This window comes from Myotis lucifugus, unplaced genomic scaffold, assembly GCF_000147115.1.
Source record: "Myotis lucifugus unplaced genomic scaffold, Myoluc2.0 scaffold_249, whole genome shotgun sequence".
Classification (NCBI taxonomy): Eukaryota; Metazoa; Chordata; class Mammalia; order Chiroptera; family Vespertilionidae; genus Myotis; species Myotis lucifugus.
The window spans coordinates 1262515-1284221 of record NW_005871297.1 but is presented as its reverse complement, the minus strand read 5'-3'; the positions used below and the strand labels follow the sequence as shown (position 1 = coordinate 1284221).

General features: G+C 40.0%; 1 protein-coding gene across 4 annotated transcripts in view; it reads left to right on the top strand.

Moving 5' to 3' along the window:
- Positions 1-21177, top strand: part of DCLRE1C (DNA cross-link repair 1C) — a 45277-nt gene extending 24100 nt beyond the window's left edge. For 3 of the 4 annotated variants that reach the window (XM_006098852.3, XM_023762532.1, XM_014464424.2), the window contains 5 exons: positions 2329-2465; positions 3048-3102; positions 10870-10958; positions 12027-12121; positions 19185-21177. In XM_006098852.3, the coding sequence (XP_006098914.1) occupies positions 2329-2465; positions 3048-3102; positions 10870-10958; positions 12027-12121; positions 19185-20089 (1281 nt within the window). In that variant the 3' untranslated portion in view covers positions 20090-21177. The remainder of the gene's footprint in view (positions 1-2328; positions 2466-3047; positions 3103-10869; positions 10959-12026; positions 12122-19184) is intronic. The other variant, XM_023762531.1, reaches the window with a different exon arrangement.
- Positions 21178-21707: the final 530 nt, after the last annotated feature.

Genomic DNA, 21707 nt, shown 5'->3' with positions numbered 1-21707 from the left:
AGGGGAGAGAGAGGGGGAAAAACATCAATTTGTTGTTCCAGTCTATTTATGCATTCATTGGTTGATTCTTATATATGCCCTGACTGGAGATCAAACTCAGGACAGTGCTCTAACCAACTGAGCTAACCAGCCAGGGCAGTTTATTTCATCATTTTGTTTGTGTATATATGCATATACATATACACAGCCAGAGAATTCGTGGATGGATAGAAAAATGTAGATACACACTGAAACTCCTTTTTCTGTTGGACTTAGTCTTTGGTTCCCTAACATCCCATAAATCTTTTAATTGGCCAATTTCTTTTTTCACTCTGAGTTTTCTCACATCCCACAAAGTAGCTTAATTTGTAACTGCTACACCTGTAATTTTCCACACGGCTACTTGCTTTGAACAACTTCTAGCAGCTTAGATTTCTTAAGTTACATAGTGTCACAAATATTGAGCAGAGCACAGCTCACAGAGCCCAGCTCACAGAACCCTGTGACATCTCATACAAAGCCTCAGAGGAAGCAGCAGTAAAGGCACTGGATGGCCCTTGCTGGTTTGGCTCAGTGGATAGAGTGTCAGCCTGCAGACTCAAGGGTCCCAGGTTCGATTCCGGTCAAGGGCATGTACCTTGGTTGCGGGCACATCCCCAGTAGGGAGTGTGCAGGAGGCAGCTGATCGATGTTTCTCTCTCATGGATGTTTCTAACTCTCTACCCCTCTCCCTTCCTCTCTGTAAAAAATCAATAAAATATATTTAAAAAATAAAAAATAAAGGCACTGGATGATGTGTGATCCGAATGGAGTGCATGTGGTTTTGAAGGATCCTGATCTAAAATAATGTCTTTGGGACATTAGTCCCATTGTTTTTCAACCTTTTAACACATTGTTTGCGGGTAGTTTTTATCGTGCAATTTTTTGCGCAAATGGCAACGTTCAGTAAAATTATGATAACTTTAGTTTTACATATTTTTTTTCAATGAAACTTTTTGTGATTTACTATAAAATGTATACTGAATTATTTTTCTTAAATTTTAAACAGACAAATACTGGAAAACTCACTGGAAATTGAAATAAAAGTAGTAAAATATGTAAAAATTCCGATTTATTGAAAATATTTTGAAAAGAAGGACAAAACGTATAAATACGTTTCCCGCATACAATGTGTTAAAAACACTTTTTTTTCCCAACTTTATTTTGAAAAATTTAAAAACTATAAAGTCATGAGACTGGATTCCCCAGTTTGTTAACACTTTGCCACATTTGCACTCTCGCCCCCCATCTCTCTCCCTCCCTCCCTTCCTATCTTTCTGTACCAGCACTGCCTCACTCCACCTCCAACCCATTTGAGAGTCAGTTGCAGACTTTATGGTACTTCACCCTAAACCTTCAGCATGTATCATTGGAGAAAAGATTCTCCTGTATAACTACAATACGCTTCCCACACTCACAACATTTAACACGGTTATGATACGACTAGAGGCCCGGTGCATGAAAATTCATGCACTGGAGGGGGCGTTCCCTCAGCCCGGCCTGCCCCCTCTCACAGTCCAGGAGCCCTCAGGGGCGGGAGGCAACCTGGCGATCAGGGGAAGGTGATGCCCTCATCACACCTCTGCTGCTGCCACTGCTGGCAGCACAAGCCTCAGCCGGCCCTGGTTACCTGAGCCTCGGGCACCACTGGAGGGCTGGGCAGCTGCCATCCGAGGCTTGCCTGTGCCTCGGGCCAGCCCTGGGCACCTGGGAGGCTGAGGGGACTGGGGGATTCCAGAGACAGGTGTGCGGGGCACGCCCAGCCTTACCGTGTACCTGCTGCCCTGGTGGGGCTGAGGGGACTGGGTGCCGCCATCTTTGAGGGCGTGGCAGTCAATTAGCATATTCCCTCCTTATTGGCTGTGGGCACCACCATCTTTGCTATGGTGTAAGGGTCAATTAGCATATTCCCTCTTTATTAGATAGGATTGGGTATTGTATGGTCCATACAGTATTCAGTTTTCCTCAATTGTCCATTAGTATCCTTTATAGCTTGTGAAGTATGGGCAGGGCATCTAGGATTTAATGAAGAATCATTAAAGATGCCTCTTTAGTCTCATTTAATGTAGATCACATCTCCAACATTTTGCTTTTCTTCCATCACACTGATATTTTGGAGATTCCAAGCCAGTTTTTTTGTAGGAAGTTCCTCACTTTGGAATTAGCTGATTGTTTCCTCATGTCTCCATTTATTATTTTCATGTCTGAAAACTTGTCTACTTCTTTTGTTATTGAGACCCTGCCTGCAAAAAAAAACTGCTTTTCTATATTTTTAAATTTTTATTTTTATTTTATTTTTTATTTTTTTAGGCAGAGGAATATTTTCAATGGAATAAGTTACCTTGTGGAATTACTTCCAAAAATAGAATTTCGCTCCACACAATCAGCATTAAGCCATCCACAATGTGGTTTGGAGAAAGAACCAGAAAAACAAATGTAATTGTGAGGTAAGCAAGCACTGTCATATGTCTTCTGAGAGAAATCCTGCTTTGAGGTAAATTGTCTGATTGATTTTAGTTTAAATGCAATCTAGCGTAAGCCTAAGAAGAGGATATGTTAAAATTGTGGAAAATAACTTATGAAATTTAAACTAAAGAGAAGCTGATTCCAAACCTGTCTCATGGCTAATACCATCAGTCAGTATTTCCTGAGGCCCAGCTAGTTGGGTAGATAAGATGGTTAGAAACTGAGAGTATCTTGCTTGGCTAGGAGGTGGTAATGGATTGATATCGGAGGAAACGGAGTCCTTAGTGAAATACAGGAGTACCATAATGATCATTATTTTGGGGCAACATTTCCTTAATATTAGCTGTTCAGAATTCTACAGATATTTATATTTCTGGAAAGAGTCCCTTTGTGTTCCAGGAATAAATTCTTTTTTTAAATTTTTTTAAATTTAATTTTATTGTTTAAAGTTCTTAATTATAACTTATTTTTACTGGAATAGCCTAATGGAAAAGCTTGAAATTAAGAACTTAGCTTAGTTTTGATAAATGGCCTTTTAATTCTGTGTTTTCATTTCCCTTTAGGACTGGAGAGAGTTCATACAGAGCTTGTTTTTCTTTTCACTCCTCCTACAGTGAGGTAAGAGGATCCCATATACCCATAACCCTGTTGAAAACTGCTCAGCAGCCTTCATGATTGTGAGCAAGTCTCCTTGAAGACTTGGTGTGGCTTTTCCTAAAGAAATGCAGGGAGCCCTAGCCAGTTTGGCTCAGTGGATAGAGCGTCAGCCTGCAAACTGAAAGGTCCCAGGTTCGATTCCGGTCAAGGGCACATGCCCAGGTTGTGGGCTCGATCCCCAGTGGGGGGTTTGCAGGAGGCAGCTGATCAATGATTCTCTCTCATCATTGATGTTTCTCTCTCTCTCTCTCTCTCTCTTCTTCTCTGAAATCAATAAAAATATATTTTAAAAAAAGAAACGCAGGGAAAATATCTCAGTAGATGAGTACATTTACTAAGTACAAAAGAAATTGCTGTTATTAACCTGTTTTCAGCCTAAACATTGAAGACTGTATGTATGATCAAGGTTTTCTTCCCGACTTGCTTCCTAGATATAATTTAACTTCCCCATTTCAGTTGTATTGTTCATCTGTCATAAAAAAAATCGTAAACATTATTTGAAGGAGTACTACAGACAAAACCTCATTATAGGCAGCCTTAATTTCCAGATTCTTGGGCTCTTCCAAAATTTGATTGTATTAAAAAGCAACTTTAAAAATACCCCTTGAATCTTCAGCAATGGGGAAGAACAAAAATGATTGAGCTATAGACCTTGTCTTTAAGAAGGATATAGTATACTACAACTACCCAGTTTTAGGAGGGCTTAAAATGGTTTAGTTATGGTACTTTTTATATAGAAAGTTGACCAGCTAGAATGGGAACTTGATATATGTAATTTATTTGCAAAATCCTCATGCATTTCCAAAGTAAATGCTAGCTAGCATTTAACAAGAGATTCAGTAATTTCATGTGTTGGAGAAAAGCAATATAAAAGCAGACTTTTTATGACACTTTAAGTGATATATAATTTTAGTTTTACCGTTTCTGCACTTAAAAATCCATTTCCTTGATAACTGTTGTTTTTGTATTTGGGATACATGGATACAGCTCTGCAGCAGTGAGCCGTGGACGTGTTAATGATTTGAACAGGTGGATTCTTTCAGGACTCCAGGTAGTGGCATTCTTATCATGTCAGCCATATTATAAATAATTCTTCATATTATCAAAATATCACAATGACATCTCTATTAAATAACTGACCTTAACTTCCAGGTACAAATAGGTTATCTGAGAGTAGCTTGGAAATAATTCATTTTGGTGGTATATAATTTGTTTTCTTCATCAATTTCTTCTGAATCTTAGGTTGTTGTCAAAGTCCCTTCCTGATTATTTGTCCTTGGTGTAGCATCTCACTCAGCATCAGAGTCCCTTTCTCTTGATTGACAAAGTATCCTTTCTGTGTCAGCCACAGGGAGGGCATCTCATCAGGGGAAAAGGACAGGGTAGGTCTTATTTTTTCAATCAGATCTACTTCTGTCTTATTTCTCTTCAGTATAGTTAGTAGCCACATTGGGAAGCATAAGCCTTCATGGGACTTTATAAAATTACCTCCCATTAAGGATGTATTTCTCTGCGACTTGAGTAGATGATTGACCCACTTCATCTCTTCCCATTCTCCTTAAATCAGAGCCAGTTATCAAGCACATAGTGGGACTACTCTGAGCTCTGCTTAGTCATCTTCTTTCATAGTATTTGATGAGAGACAGGCTTTCCTGAAAATTGGTTTAATTAATATGCCTATATCCTATACACTGAGTGGCCAGATTATTATGACCACCTGACGTTTGTAGGCAAATTCTATAATTTCGTGCTGAAGTTGCAAGAGGGCGAGACCATTATAAATAGGGAAGCAGGTTGTTTACCACAACAGAAGTGATTTTTTTCTGAAGATATGGGTAAACAACGAGATTTAACGAGATTTAACAGCCTTTGAACGTGGGACACACACACACACACACACACACACACACACACTCTGAGTGGCCAGATTATTATGACCACCCCATCAGTACTTCGTTGGGCCACCTTTTGCCTTCAATACTGCGGCGATTCTTCTTGTCATTGACTCCACGAGATGTTGAAAGGTGATGCGAGGAATCTGACACCATTCCTGATGAATAGCACTGTCCAGTTCTGTGAGATTTGATGGTTGTGGAACCAGCTGCCTGATGGCTTTTTTAACTTCGTCCCACACATGCTCAATTTGATTGAGATCTGGTGATTGTGGGGGCCACCTAAGCAAGGTAAAGTCTCCCTCATGTTCTTGAAACCACTCCTGCACAATACGAGCACCGTGGCATGACGCATTGTCTTGATAGCAACGATACTTAGGTATGTTGTGCTATTCAGACATTTATAATGATCTGGTCCTCTAGGAACTTCAGCGGGAAATTATAGCTAATTGCCTACAAACGTCAGGTGGTCATAATAATCTGGCCACTCAGTGTATATTAAGAAGTGTTATGTCCTCTTTTTTGTTGTTATTTTTTTAAATTAAATCTTTATTATTGAAAGTATTACATATGTCCTGCCTTTCCCCCCATTAATTCTTTCTAGCCACCCCCACCCCTCACCCCAGGCCTTCACCACCTTATTGTCTGTGCCCATGGGTTGTATATATATGCATACAAGTTCTTTGGTTGATCTCTTCCCACCCACCCACCCCCACCTTCCCTCTGAGATTCTGCAATCTGTTCTATGTCTCTGGATGTATTCTGTTCATCAGTTTATTTTGTTCATTAGATTCCACATATGTTCATGAGATCATGTGATACTTATCTTTCTCTGACTGGCTTATTTTGCTTAGCATAATACTCTCTAGGTCCCTCTATGCCAGTGATGGTGAACCTATGACACGCGTGTCAGAGGTGACCCGAGAACTCATTTTTTTGGTTGATTTTTCTTTGTTAAATGGCATTTAAATATATAAAATAAATATCAAAAATATAAGTCTTTGTTTTGCTATGGTTGCAAATATCAAAAAATTTCTATATGTGACATGGCACCAGAGTTGTTAGGGTTTTCAAAATGCTGACACGCCGAGCTCAAAAGGTTCGCCATCACTGCTCTATGCTGTCTCAAAGAGTAAGAGATCCTTCTTTTTTACTGCTGCATAGTGATGTAAATGTACCACAGCTTTTTTATCCACTCATCTACTGATGGGCACTTGGGCTTTTTCCAAATATTAGCTATTTTAAATTGTGCTGCTATGAACATAGTGGCACATACATTCTTTCTGATTGGTGTTTCAGGTTTTTTAGACTATATTCCTAGAAGTGGAATCACTGGGTCAAATGGCAGTTCCATATTTAATTTTTTGAGGACACTCCATACTGTTTTCCATAATGGCTGTACCAGTTTGCATTCCTACCAGCAGTGTACTAGAGTTCCTTTTTCTCCACATCCTCACCAGCACTTGTCATTTGTTGATGATAGCCATTCTGACCAGTGTAGGTGATACTGTTTTAATTTGCATCTCTCTGATAATCAGCTACTTTGAGCATTTTTTCATCTGTCTCTTGGCCCTCTATGTTTGCTTTGGAAAATTGCCTATTTAGGTCCTTTGCCCATTTTTAAATTAAATTGTTTATCTTCCTTTTAAGTTGTATGAGTTCCTTATATAGTTTGGATATTAAATTTTATCAGATGTATCATTGCCAAATACGTTCTCCCATACAGTGGGCCCCCTTTTCATTTTGTTGATGGTTTGGTTGTCTTCTTGATGTAGTGTCCCCTTTATCATTATAAGATGACCATTTTTGTCTTTTGTTATTTTGAAATCTATTTTGTCAGATATAAGTATGGCTACACTTCCTTTTCTATGGATGTTATTTGCTTGGAGAATCATTTTCCACCCTTTCACTTTGAGTCTAACTTTGTCTTTGCAGCTTAGATGTGTCTCCTGCAGACAGCATATATTTGGGGTTGTTGTTTTTTTAAATTAGATTGCTACATTGTGCCTCTTTATTGGTGAATTTAGTCCATTTATATTTAGGGTAATTATTGATTTATGAGGATTTCCTTTTGCCTTTTGTGTTCTGGTGGCTTTGCCTCCATTTGTTCTTTTCCTTTGTGTTTCTGTCTTTTGTTTTTGTTTGCTGTTATTCCATACTTCTTTCCTGTTTCCTCCTTTGGAAGTTATATGTCTCAATTTGTGCTTTTTGTGTGTGTTTACCATTAGGTTTATGAAAAAGAAAGCTTCATGTATACTGTAGTCTTTTTTCATTTGAATGCATCTGATCTCCATCCTCCTTTGCAAAATTCGGATCTTTATCCCCTCCCCTTTTGTTTTTGTTACCACAAATTATCCCTGTTTATGCTTTAAGTTTGCTGTTGATCTTACTCATAGTTTTGTGACCTTTCGTCTTTGTTTCATTAGAATAACCCCTTTGAATATTTCCTGCAATGGAGGTTTTCTGGTTATAAATTCCCTCAGTTCCTGTATATCTGGAAAATTCTTTATTTCTCCTTCATATTTAAAGGATAACTTTGCTGGACATATTATTCTTGGCTGGTAATTTCTCTCAATAGTTTGAATATTTGGTTGCACTCTCTTCTGGCTTGTAGAGTTTGTGCTGATAAGTCTGATGATAATCTAATGGGCTTTCCATTATTTGTTACTTTCTTCTTTTTCTTGGCTGCCTTGAGAATTCTTTCTTTGCCATTAGTTTTTGACAGTTTTAATACAATGTGCCTTGGAGAAGGTCTCTGGATTGAGGTAACTAGTTATTATGTTTGCTTCTTGGACTTGAGGATTGAGCTCTTTCCATAGGTTTAGTAAGTTCTCATCAACTATTTGCTCAAATAGCCCCTCTGTTCCCTTTTCCCTCTTTTCTTCTAATTCTTATATTGCTTTTTCTGATAGAGCCAGATAGTTCTTATAGATTTCTTTCATTTTATTTTATTCCTCAGATCTCTCTCTTCTTCCCTCTGCATCATTTCTAGATTTCTTTGATATCACTAATTCTTTCCTCCATTTGGTCAGCTCTATTTCCTATGCTCTCTAGTTTACTCTTGCTTTGAGTTCTTAATCTCCAGAATGTTTTTCTTTTTTCTAATCCTTATTCGAGGATATTTTCTTCAATGCTTTTAGAGAGAGTGGAAGGGAGGGGGGGAGGAGAGAAACGTTGATGGAAGGGAGGCACATTAGTTGCCTCCTACATGCACCCCTACCGGGCCAGGGATCGAGCCTGCAACCAAGGTATGTGCCCTTGACCAGGAATCGAATCTGTGACCTTTCGGTGCATGGGCCAATTCTCTAAGCACTGAGCAACCGGCCAGGCCAGTTTCTTCTTAAAGGTTTCAACCTTTTTGGTAAAGTACACATTTTATTAATTTGTTTTCTGAGTTCATTAAATTGCCTGTATATTTTCAGAACTGCAACCCTGAATTCGGTCATTTCTATATCATATTTCCATGTGTTTATGCTTTCTGGAGATTTTTTATTTTTCTTTCTGAGCTGCCTTGCTACCTTGGTTATTCATGGTATTTGAGGGATTCCTTCTCTATCTAAGCATCTATGTATTAGTGGTACATCTCTAGATTACTATGAAGAGGTCTTTCTCTTATTTTCCAGTAAGTGGCACTGAATCACAAGTTCTTTAGTTGTGTGAAATCCCAATGATGACTCCTCCCGCGTCTCTGACTGCCATCAGTGTAGTGGCAATGTGTGGGTGTGGGGTTGACTGGTGGAACCCACTGTCTTTTTTGTTTTACCCTCCTGGTAATGGCAACCTTGGACCTTCATGGGGTACCCCCTTTGTCCTGACCAGGGACCAGTCACAGAGTACACCCTTTGCTCAGGGGAAATATTTATTCTGTAGTACAAGCATGTCAAACTCAAAGGCTAACATGGGCCAAATAAACAAGGTTTGTTTATGTAGGCCACACAAAAACAAAAGCTTCAATTTTCATAGAAAAGTAGGTTTATTTCAATAGAGACATGCTGAATACAAAAGGCTGAAATAAATGAGTAATATTTAACATAAAATAATAGAACATTTTAATAAAAATTAATATTTTTTCTTGAACATTAACTTACCAGACACTGAATAACTGCACAAATAAGCATAACGCAAATTAACCTATTTTTCTTGTTCTCCCAAAGCTAAATATTTCCTGTTGCGCACACCAAACAAGTCAGTACAAGACTAATGACGTGGCAATCAGCTGCTAAAATATTCGCTGCTAGTATTAGTGGAGACAAATGGTGTGCCTGCATGTAAGGCGCGTAAGGGAAATGAATGCAACATGATTATAGTAATCAATCATTAGCGAACGTTGTAGTTCATTATTAATAACTAGAGGCCCAGTGCACGAAATTCATGCACGGGAAGGGGTGGTCCCCTCAACCCAGCCTGCACCCTCTCCAATCCAGGACATCCCTCTCACAATCCGGGACCACTGGCTCCTAAATGCTCACCTGCCTGCCTGCCCCTAACTGCCCCCCCCTGCTGGCGTGGTCACCCCCAACCGCCCCCCTGCTGGCCGACCTGGTCGGCCCATGCAGCCTGTTCGGTTGTCCGTTCAGTTGCAATGGTCACTTAGGCTTTTATATATATATAGATTATGTATAACAGGATATTGTAAAAATTAAGCTACAAAATTTTTAGTAAAATGTTTCTTACATACCGTTATATTGGCTGGGCTGCAAAAATATTCGTTGTGCGAGTTTGACATGCTTCATATAGTACCAGTTTTTGTGTTTGCAGATAACGTGTTCTGCAACCCAACACCAAGGGAGGTGAGTTCTGGGAGGTTACAGAGCGGCAGGGCTCCGTGGCTTTTTTTCTCTGTCTGAATTGCCAACCATCCAATAAACACAGCAGTACCCTAGTGCTGTGTCCTTGCCCAAGTCTCTGCTCACTTCTGTGGGAATGCCCACTGAATCTCTGGTCCTCCTGGCTGAAGGAAGTGCCAGCCAAAACAGGATTCTTCCCCTCTCCAGGCTGAATCCTGTTGTGAGCTCCCAGCTGCAGGGCTGAGCCCATGGCTAGTCTGAGCCCTTATCATCCCCCCTCCCACATTTGTTCCCACTTGCCCACCTTTAGGTGCAGATCTATCATGTGTGCCTGTATGTTGAGTAGGGAATCCTTTGTTGAGTTATAGCTGTTTAAATTGTTGAAATTTCAAGGGGATCTCTCTCACTGCCATTCCTCTGATGTTACTCAAGAAGTATAATTCTGAGACATTGTGTCTTACGTATATTAGGTACTCAGTTAATCTAACTTGAAGGGGATGTGTTAATGAGTGCCTGACCTTAGATGAGGACACCAAGGTCATGAAAAATACAGAATCATTTTTTTGTTTTGTTAATCCTCACCCAAATATATTTTTTCCATCGATTTTTAGACATAGTGGAAGGGAGGGAGGAAGAGAAAGAAACATCAATGTGAGAGAGACACATTGATTGGTTGCTTCCCGCATGCGCCCCTTGAAGGAAAATCAAACCCGGGACCCTTTGGTGTGCCAACCAGCCAGAGCAATACAGAATCTTTGAATCCCATTAATCAGTGATTGTTAGTTCTTACTGTGGAACAGAACCACCTGAAGAATACAGAATCCCAGGCCCCACTGACACTTAGTGTTAAAAGGATCTTTGGGCTGAGGCCTAAGGATTGGGAATTTCTTTTCCCCAAGAGATCCCCAGGTGAGCTCCATATGCTGCAAGCATTGAGAACCACAGCCATGATTTTTCTGCTTCTTTCCCCTGGCCTCCATTTATTTGCCTCTCACACCCAGATTTTTCACTGTTGAGATAATTGATCCATTTTATTTTCCTTCTTCTAGATTAAAGATTTCTTGAGCTATATCTGCCCTGTGAATGCATATCCAAATGTAATTCCAATAGGCACAACTGTGGATAAGGTTATAGAAATGTAAGTTGTTGCTATTTATGGAACTTATGTTATTGAATGGGATGGGTCCAGAGAATAGTTTCTATCATGAGAACAGGGGCAGGACTTAAAGTGATTGTGGCTATGAATGAGTGTCTGGGTGGGAGCATAATGACTTTAAGTAGGTATGTTATATATCACCTTAAAGGTTTCTGGGAATTGGCATATAGAAGCAGACAGTGTAAGGCCTCAAAAAAGGGCAGGACACCCTCAAATCTTATTTCTGTGCCCTTTTATATTTCATCTTCACTGAGTATTAGCTTTCAGCCTCTAGAACAGCAGTTCTCAACCTGTGGGTCACGACCCCTTTGGTGGTCGAACGACCCTTTCACAGGGGTCGCCTAAGACCATCCTGCATATCAGATATTTACATTACAATTCATAACAGTAGCAACATTACAGTTATGGAGTAGCAACAAAAATAATTTTATGGTTGGGTCACAACATGAGGAACTGTATTTAAAGGGCCAGAAGGTTGAGAACCACTGCTCTAGAAGGAAGTGATTAAATGTGTGAGATTCTTGCAAGAGATAAGTAGGCAGGGAAGGGAAAACAGCTAGCTATATTGCACTGAAAGCCAGAGGTGTCACTGTATGAAGTTTTTTAGAATAGGGACCTGCTTTTCTGCAGTGCAAGAAAAGATGAGTTTTGCTTTCCCTCAACCCTACAATTAGATACTCACCAGATTGTATTAGCACTTTATTATATTGAAATGATTTTAATTATTGGATATTTTCGGGGTTTGTTTTGTTTTTACTGATGTTAGAGACAGGAGAGGGAGAGAAACATTGATTGGTTGCCTCCCGTAGACACCCCGCCTAGGGCTCGAACCTGCAATGTGGGTATGTGCCCTGACCAGGAATTGATCCCATGACCTTTAGGTGTATAGGATGACACTCTCACCAAGTGAGCCTCACTGGCCAGGGCTGCTTTTCAATTTTTAAAAGTAGTTATTTACCCCATGGTCATATTTTTATAATCCCTATAAATGATGCTTGCATTCCAGCAGCTTTCCCAGCAGGAAAAATAAATTATTCATATTCATTTCAGCTTAAAGCCTTTATGCCGATCTTCCCAAAACACTGAGCCAAAGTACAAACCACTTGGACAACTGAAGAGAGCTAGAACAACTCACCTAGACTCTGGTAAGAATGATGACCCTGGGGTCAGAAGTGTGGGTTTCCTGTAAGACTGCTCTGGTGAGAGTTAAATTGGGTAGAGGTAGGCCTGGGACTCACTGTCACTTAAACTTATCACATGGTCTAAGGACGTGCTTAGCTTTCCCATCTTCAGTCTGTAAAACCAGGCGTTCCATCTCCTTCACGGTTTAAAATAAGTGCCAAAGAGAACTATCCCTGTATTGAATGTTCTCAGCTTTCTGGAAATGTGCCCCATGGTTTGTATAGGCCATAAGGAAAGGCTGTGCTATTAATTCTTGAACATTTACTGCTATCATTTTTTATCAGACTGATTGGTAGAGCTTATATAAATGGATTTTCCCTATACTTTTCTACCTTCTTTCATTGCTACTTTCACTTTCCAGTGAAGATTAGAGAAAAAAGAAACAAATAAAATTGAAGTGAACAATAATTCAAAAACTCTTACACTAGTGGCCCAACCAAAAATCAAGCATCATTTGGTAGGTACATAAAAGATACAAATTATTAAGTTCACAAAAAATTTGAAAGATTTCTATTTCCAGTTAAGGAAGTAACGGGCTACATTGAAACTCTCATCTGAAACAACTGAAAGCAACACAAAATATAAGAGACTGGACATCAGGCAATGAAGGACAGTGACACCTGAGAAAGGTGAAACAGCCCTAAGATTGCCCTAGCTTACTGCTTTTCAGGCAAAAGGGGACACCAAGATAGAGCCCATCAGCACCCCTGACTTGAGGAAATATACCTGGGAATTTGAGGAAACCAAGGTGGCTGGAGTTCCCAGAGGAGAAGGCAGTACGGAGTTGCTGCTCCCAACAGCTACGTGGAGCCCCGAGTATTCAGCATACTGATCAGTGCTTACTTGTGATGCAGTGCGTCCCCTGAGGCCTGGGAAAGAATCACTCTAAACAGAGAAAGGAAACAGTGCCTATTCCCAACAGCCAGAGTGGAACACCATAATTTACAGGTTGTTTTACTGTAAGAATACTGAGGGCCTTATCTCAGTGGTGGGGAAAATTACAAAGATAAAAAGCAATATACAAAAAGTGCAAACTTTACAAGTCCCTTAACCACATGCCAGAAAAAAGCTCAAGAATATTTTTAGAAATCCAAAAATATACAGAATTTAATAAGGTCAAGTTCAGGATGTATGGCAATACAATAAAAAATTATCAGACATGCAGAAAGGTGGGGGAAATACATCTTATACTAAAGAAGGAAGAGTTATTCTTTCCTTATTCATTTATATAAATATCTACCAAACTCAAAGGGGTGGATATTGAACATGTTTAAAAAGCAACATTTTGTAGGCACCAATGAGAACAGACAGTAGTAATTGTAGTGTAAGAGTAGTGTCCTAAAGTTCTCCAGTTGTGTAAGACTCTTAGTTGTTGGACTGGGCAAGAAGGACCCTTTGGGGTTTATGGCAAGGGCTGTGTACTAAGTAGTGTGAGAGTATTTAAGAGATCTAACAAATATAAGATTGTATAGTTGTATACAGGCTGAAAAGCACCTTGGATCACTGTATATACATGATTGCACACATACATACCTATATATATAAAAGCCTAAGCGACTGTTACAATTGAATGATTGGTCGACCAGTCGCTATGATGTGTACTGACCACCAGGGGGCAGACACTCAATGCAGGAGCTGCCCCCTGGTGGTCAGTGCACTCCGGCAGCCCCTCCCCCCAGCCGGTCGGCCAACCCCCCGGGGTCCTTCCCTGCAGCCAGCCAGCCCCCAATAGGCTTCAATTGCCTGCCAGGCCGAGGGACCCCACCTGTGCACGATTTCATGCACCGGGCCTCTAACACACACACACACACACACACACACACACACACACACACTAATAAGTTTTTGTTATTCAAAGATGCCAATTTAATGGCTATATACTTTGTCATTATACATTTCGGTTATTTCTAACTTCTCAGTTTTACAGATAACAGAACAATACTATATGTTGTCTATTTCAATTTTCTCATTATATTGGGTGACATTTTAGAAATTTAAGTGCTTAATACATATTGCCAATTGTCTTCCAGTACGATTATACCAGTTGACATACACGCTAGTGCATGCTGGTGGACGATATCTATGAATTATTTGACATTTGTCCCTTTTTTAAATTTGGGTTGAGGTGTATCAATTTGTAAACACCATTTAGGATTTCAACACTTTCATATTTATCGTGATATTTTTGTAGTGTTATGTCTTTCCAGTTTTATATAAATTTAAATTTATATTATTTTAACAGAATGAATACAGATGTATACAGGTGAGTTAATGTGAAAATGTTTTCACAGATTAAAGTATTTTAGAGTTGAAACATATCATGATGCTGGTATAGAAAGAGATCCTGAAGACCATGAAACTGTACAACTTAGAGATGATACAAAAAGATAGATTTGGCACAGTAGTGGAAGAAAGCTAAAACGTGTAATCCATGGCTTAAAATAAAACCATGCTGCCCAGCCAGTGTGGCTCAGTGGTTGAGCTTCAACTTATGAACCAGAAGGTTACAGTTTGATTCCAGGTCAGGGCACATGCCTGGGTTTCAGGCTCAATTCCCAGTAGGGGGTGTGCAGAAGGCAGCCAATCAATGATTCTCTCTCATCATCAGTGTTTCTATCTCCCTCTCCCTCTCTGAAGTCAATAAAAATATTTTCAAAAAATTAAAGGAGGAACCAAGCTGGCGGCATAGTAATGCCTGTACTTGCTGCCTCCCACAACCATATCAAAATTACAACTAAAATACAGAACAACTATCATCCAGAACCATGGGAAAGCTGGCTGAGTGGAAGTACTACAACTAGAGAGGTAAAGAAGAAAGCACATTGAGACTGGTAGGTGTGGAGGCGCAGAACGGGCTGGTCCAGCTCCCAGGTGTGCCACTTTTTTAATTGGGAGGGAGATCGCCTCTGCGGAGGCTGCCTGGAGGAGTAAGGAGTCCCAGACCCCCAGCCCAGGGTTCCAGAGCTGGGAAAAGAAGTCCCTACAGGCAGTAAGAACTACAGACTGTAAAAACCAGTGTGGATTGGGTCTGAGTGACACACAGGCTGCTAGAGACCCAGCTGCTCCTCTTAAAAGACTGGCACCATGAACTGAATTTACAAGCTCCTGCTTGCTCTGAGCTCCAGTGCCAGGTGAGGCTCTGGGGGACCCAGACAGATACAGGGAGAAACTGGACTGTCTGGCATCAGGGCAGGAACTTGGAGGTGGCTTTCTTCCAGACGGAGGTGCTCGCAGCAATCATTGTTCCCATGCTGGGACTTCCCCTGTGCAGGGCTGACTGGCAGACATTTCTGTTCTCTCCACCCTGGAGATTCACTGAGACCCCGCCCCACCTAATTTACAACCCCACCCAAGCTGTGCACAGCGGCTTTTGCATATGAACAGCCTTTCCTTTCTCAGCCTAAAATCTGTCAAGCTGCAGCTGGGTCAGGGAGCCCCAAAGCTATCAATAAAAGGCCCAAGACCAGCACCAGCCTGCCCTGCTTCACAGCTGGGCCTCATCTGGGCACTTCCAAACCCGATACAAAGAGGAGAAATCTGCAGATCTCTCTGTAGCTCCTGCTGGGTGGCCCCAGGCAATGCTGACTTTGCACCTCCCTGGAGACCCAAGAGCCAATGTACCCAGTGGTCAGTGTGAGACCATCCAGATTACAACTCTTCACATCTATAAGCGACTCACTCAAAGGGCAGAATCAGTGAGCACCAAAGCCCCACTGAAGCAAGTCTTGCTCCATAAAGCTGTCTCCTGCACAGCATCTCTCCCACTGTAGTTGCAGCTGGTCCCCACAGCCAGTTGGCCTGGAGGTCAATTCCTCCCACTGACACCAACAACAATCAAGTCAACTACAACAAGACTGTGCACACAGCCCACAAAAGGGTGCACCAAGAGTGTCCACCTCAGGTGATTGGGGAGGCTGAGCCACTGGACCCTATAGGACACCTACTACACAAGGCCACTCTATCAACTGAAGGAGACTTAGCAGCTACCCAGTACATAGAAACAAACACAGGGAAGCAGCCAAAATTTAGAGACAGAGAAACATGTCACAAATGAAAGAAATGGAAGAAAGCAAACTACTGGATATAGAGTTCAAAACCACAGTTATAAGATTACTCAAGAATCTTCTAGAAACCTCTGAGGAACTTAGTGAGACCTTCAAGGATCTTAGTGAGAATGCCAAAAAAAATGGTAAAGGACCAATCAGAAATTAAGCATACACTGAATGAAATAAAGCAGGGGTCCTCAAACTACGGCCCGTGGGCCACATGCAAATACAAATATTGTATTTGTTCCCGTTTTGTTTTGTTTTTTACTTCAAAATAAGATGTGTGCAGTGTGCATAGGAATTTGTTCATAATTTTTTTTTAAACTATAGTCCGGCCCTCCAATGGTCTGTGGGACAGTGAACTGGCCCCCTGTTTAAAAAGTTTGAGGACCCCTGAAATAAAGAATAACATACAGGGATTCAACAGTAGACTAGAGGATCCCAAGAATCAAGTCAATGATTTGAAATATGAGGAAGCAAAAAACACCCAACCAGAAATGAAAAAAGAATCCAAAAATATGAAGACAGTGTAAGGAGCCTCTGGGACAATTTCAAGCATACCAACATCCGAATTATGAGGGTGCCAGAATTAGAGCGAGAGCAAGATATTGAAAACCTATTTGAAGAAATAATGACAGAAAACTTCCCCCACCTGGTGAAAGAAATAGACTTACAAGTCCAGGAAGCACAGAGAACCCCATACAAGAGGAATCCAAAGAGGACCACACCAAGACACATCATAATTAAAATGCCAAGGGCAAAAGACAAAGAGAATCTTAAAAGCAGCAAGACAAAAACAGTTACTTACCTACATGGGAGTACCCATACAACTGTCAGCTTATTTCTCAACAGAAACTTTGCAGACCAGAAAAAAGTAGCAAGAAATATTCAAAGTGATGAATAGCAAGAACCTACAACCAAGAATACTCTACCCAGCAAAGCTATCATTTAGAATTGAAAGTCAGATAAAGAGCTTCACAGACAAGAAAAAGCTAAAGGAGTTCATCACCACCAAGCCAGTATTATATGAAATGCTGAAGGGTATTCTTTAATAAGAGGAAGAAGAAAAAAGTAAAGATAAAAAATTATGAATAACAAAGTGACAACAAATACATATCAACAAGTGAATCTAAATCAAATGAATAAAAAGTCTGATGAACAGAATAAACTGGTGAATGGAATAGAATCAGGGGCATGGAAATGGAACAGACTGACAATTCTCAGAGGGAAAGGGGTGTGGGGGGTGTGGGATGAGATTAGACAAAGATCTTATATTCATGTATGCAGTTCTATGGACACAGACAATAGGGTGGCAAGGGCCTGGCGTGGTGTGGGAACCGGGTATTGGGAAAAGAGGGACACCTGTAATAATCTCAACAATAAAGATTAAAATTTAAAAAATTTTAAAATCCATGCCTTGTAGACTGATGATTCCATATACCATAGGTAGACATCTCAGTCACCTTAAGTCCTTTAGAAAAGAAGGATAAAATAAATATTTGCTTGTTTAAACAATTTTTAATCAGAACACAGGACTTTAGGAATTGGGTTTGATACCTGGCTCTCTGCCTATCTATTTTATTTTATTTTTAAAAGATTTTTAAGGAGAGAGGGAGAGAGAGAGAGTGGAACATTAATCGACTGTCTCCTGCACGCCCCCTACTAGGGATTGAGCCTGCAACCTGGGTATTAGCCTTGACTGGGAATCAACTGGCAACCTTTTGTTGATTGGGATGATGCCCAACCAACTGAGCCACACTGGCTCACCTGTTTCTTGACCTATGCATATTCACATACCTTCTCTGGGCCTATCTCCTCATTGGTAAAATGAGAGCTGGATGAGGGTCTCTGTGATCCATCTTTTTAGTGGCTTTGCAAACTGTAGTTTTTAGCTATATCCTTTATCACTGGGAAAATAGTTATCTTTTTAAGTAGTAGGTAGTTATAAGTTAACACCAGATTCAGCACTAGAACAAAAAATAGTCTCATGACCGTACATGTGGTTTATTTAGTATTTTGGTTAAAGTTAATCAAATCTGTGTTTTCCCCCTAGTACAGCGGTCGCCAACCTTTTGGAGCTCTGGTTGGCGACCACTGCCCTAGTATATATCACAGCCTTGTGAACTAGCCAGCTCTGGTTCTATAACAATAGATGTTTACTGCTCAGAGTTCTGTCCAAGATCAAGGTTCTGGCAGATTCAGTTCTTGGTGAGATGCCTCTTCCTGGCTTGTAGACAGATGCCTTCTCCCTGTGTACTCACAGGTCTTTCCTTTGTACATGGGCATTGAGAAATCTGTCTCTTTCACAAGGATACTAATCCTATCGTGTGGGTCCATCCTCAGGAGCTCATCTAAACTTCATTATCATCCTACCTCTAATACCATCACATTGGGGTTAGAGCTTCAAATTATGACTTTTGGGAGAACACATTCAGCTCATAACAAGCACAAAGTAGGTATCAATAAAATGTTTATAGCAGGAAAACCTTAGAAAATAATGAACTGTTGTCATTATATTAAATCAGCCAACTTGAGCATCTAGTATTTACAAACCTCTCTTCTAGTGTGAGTGGTTCACTAACCTGGCTGATTAGAATCAGCTGTGGAGCTTAAAAAAAAAAAAAGCAAAAATCAAATGATTGGGTCCTCCCTTAAGGAATTCAATAGGTCTGGAATGAGATATAGGAAGCTGTGTTTTTCAAAGTTCTCCAGATGATGATCAACCAGGTTTGAAAACCACTAATACAGGCATTGTGACCTTAATTTGGGGAACACAGGTCTATATTCTCAATTCACTGTCTGACATTATAAGCTGAAGAGTGGTAAATTGTTCAGAGTATCCCAAGAATAAGGGGCCTTTTAACTGCTCTTGGAAGAGTAAACTCCCAATTATTTGCAATTCCATGAATTAAAAACATAGCTAAATGTTACAAATTGGCATTCTGTGTTTCTTCTAAACCCTTTTTTTTTGTCCCCCCAGAGGAGGAGGAGGAGGAAAATGACCTCTTTGATGATCCTCTGCCGGTACCTTTAAGGCACAAAGTTCCAAACCAGCAAACTCATCACCCTGAGGTATTTCCAATGACTGAAGTATCACAAAACCAGCCTGAAAATCTGAGACAAAGCACAGGATGCATCAAAGCAAAGAGCATGAAAACCTCTCTTTGGGCAAACTTTATAGACTGTGAAGAATCCAACAGTGAAAGTGAAGAAGAATTACCAATCCCAGCCTCAGGTCAAGGAGATCCAAGCCCTCCACACCAGCAAAAGACTGATGTGGAAGTACCACAGTGGGACGTATTCTTTAAAAGAAATGACGACACAGACTGCAGTTTGGAAAACTTCCCTTCCTCCACAGAGGCAGGGGGTTCTCAGTCACCAAAGCTTTTCAGTGACTCTGATGGCGAGTCAACTCACATCTCTTCTCAGAATTCCTCTCAGTCTACACACATCTCAGAACAAGGAAGTCAAGGCTGGGACAGCCAGTCTGACACTGTTTTGTTATCTTCCCAAGAGAGAAACGGGGGGGATAGTACTTCCGTGAACAAAGGTAGCTACAGACCAAGAGTCAAAGAGAATCTTCCTGGCTCTCAGATGGAACAAAATGTACTTTGCCCAAAGGATACTTACTCTGAAGATGTAAATGTAGTTTCTAGTGCTGGAGAACCAACCACTGTAAGCAGTGGGAAACACATACCTCAGGAAAGAAAGTTGCTAACTCTTAGCACCAATGCAGATTCACAGAGCTCCTCTGATTTTGAAATTCCCGCAACTCCAGAAGCTGAGCTACCTAAACAAGAGCATTTACAGTATTTATATGAGAAGCTGGCAACAGGTGAAAGCATAGTTCTTAAAAAAAGAAAAAGCTCACTCTTAGATACTTAAGAATTCATTCTAGGGCCACCACTGAAAAAACCTATATATACAAAGAAGTAATATTCAAAATGTTAAGTCAAAATGCTCATATAACCTAAAGGAAGGCAATAAGAAGAAATAGGAACAAAAAATAGAGGGGGAAAAACATAAGATGTGGGAGGACTAAATCCAAACAGATAAATAATTAAATTAAAATGGTCTAAACACACCAATGAAAAGATAGGAAAAAATAAAACATAACCCAAGTATATGCTGTCTATAAGCAACTCACTTCACATGATATAGGTTGGTTAAAAGTAAAAGGATGAAAGATATACCATGTAAACACTACTCAATAGACAGGTGGAGTGACTATAAAAGGTGCAGTTCACCAAGAAGATACAATTTTAAATGTGTATGTACTTAACAACAGCTTCAAAATATGCAGGCATACCTTGGAGCTATTGCAGGTTAGTTCCAGACCACTGCAACAAAGCAAGTCACATGACATTTCTGGTTTCCTGGTGTACATAAAAGTTATGTTTACATTATACCGTGACCTATTATGTAATAGCATTATGTCTAAAAAAAACAAAAACCAGCATACCTTACTTTAAAAATACGTTATTGCTAAAAAAAAAAAAAAAAAATGCTAACTATTGTCCGAGCTTTCAAGTTGTAACCCTTTTGCTGGTGGAGGGTCTTGCTTTGACGTTAATGAGCATGCACTATTTAAGTGCAATAATATGAGGTATGCCTGTACAAAGGAGAAGCAACTGAAAGGAGAGACAAACCAATGCACAATTATAGCTGGGACTTCAGCATTCCTTTCACAGTAACAATTAGCTTACAGAAAATCAGCAAGGATAGAGAAGACATGAATAGCACCTATCAATCAACTGGATTCAATTGATACTCAATCCAACAATAGAATACATGCTTTTCAAGAATATATGGGACATTCACCAAGATAGATCATATCCTGGGTCATTGGAATACTTAAAATTGAAAGAATAAACTTGGCTATTATTATAAACTGAGGGTTATAGGAAAATTCAGCCCTGAACTTACCTCAAAAGATGTTACACCACTTAAAACAATTAAATGCCAAAAGTATATACATGTGTTCTGTGAGTCATTCAACTTTTCTAAAGTCCACCAATAGGATATGCTTTTGCAGTTACATGTGTATTTAATAACATTTTAATGAACATTAATAAGCACTTTGGTATGCTGACATTTTTTAGATTAGGGCAGCAAAAGCAGAGATTTCACTTAAAACTAGTTTAAATAGAGTCTCTAAAACAATTTGCAGATCAGTTACACTAACAATGATACACATTATCACCATGCTGCAAGATAAATAGATCAACAATAAGTATTGGGTCCACCAGACTAATTAGGGTTACAAGACTTAGAGTTAGTGGGAGAGGAAAGTAAACTGAGTACTCAGAGGAAGCAATGCTAAGAGGACCCACAAAGCCAGCCCTCTCATTTCTCCAGAAGGGTATGTGTTAGGACAGTGATGGCGAACCTATGACACGCGTGTCAGAGGTGACACACGAAATCATTTTTTTGGTTGATTTTTCTTTGTTAAATGGCATTTAAATATATAAAATAAATATCAAAAATATAAATCTTTGTTTTA